The 333-nt window shown below is 71.2% G+C and overlaps 1 protein-coding gene across 2 annotated transcripts in view; it reads right to left on the bottom strand.

Annotated features, from left to right (window-relative positions):
- The window catches only part of DPH3 (diphthamide biosynthesis 3), a 1036-nt gene extending 816 nt beyond the window's left edge, over positions 1-220 (bottom strand). For both annotated transcript variants that reach the window (XM_010288798.1, XM_010288800.1), the window contains exon 1: positions 113-220. In XM_010288798.1, coding sequence (XP_010287100.1) covers positions 113-220 — 108 coding nt within the window. The remainder of the gene's footprint in view (positions 1-112) is intronic.
- Positions 221-333: the final 113 nt, after the last annotated feature.

Genomic DNA, 333 nt, shown 5'->3' with positions numbered 1-333 from the left:
CCCACCCCCCCCCGGCCGGGGGGAAGCGGGACCGCAGCCTACCGCTGTGCTAACCCGCCTCCCTGCCTCCCTCCCTTCTGCCGCCGCCTCGTCCCTGCCCGGTCGCCGTTACCCGCGTGATGAGGAAGCGGTCCCCGCAGGGGCACGGGTAGCTGTAGGTCTCGGTCTCCTCGTCGTACTCGAAGTCCTCGATCTCCACCTCATCGTGGAAAACGGACATGGCGCCGGGGGTGGTGGGGCAGAAGACTGACGAGACCGGAAGGGACGCAGCGGCGCATGCGCTGCGGCCGCGCGCGCATCGCGTCGTGTGACGGAACGGGGGTGGGGCGAGTG

Source organism: Phaethon lepturus, unplaced genomic scaffold, assembly GCF_000687285.1.
Source record: "Phaethon lepturus isolate BGI_N335 unplaced genomic scaffold, ASM68728v1 scaffold43056, whole genome shotgun sequence".
NCBI classification, from domain to species: domain Eukaryota; kingdom Metazoa; phylum Chordata; class Aves; order Phaethontiformes; family Phaethontidae; genus Phaethon; species Phaethon lepturus.
The sequence above is the reverse complement of the archived record's forward strand: the minus strand, read 5'-3'. Positions and strand labels throughout refer to the sequence as shown.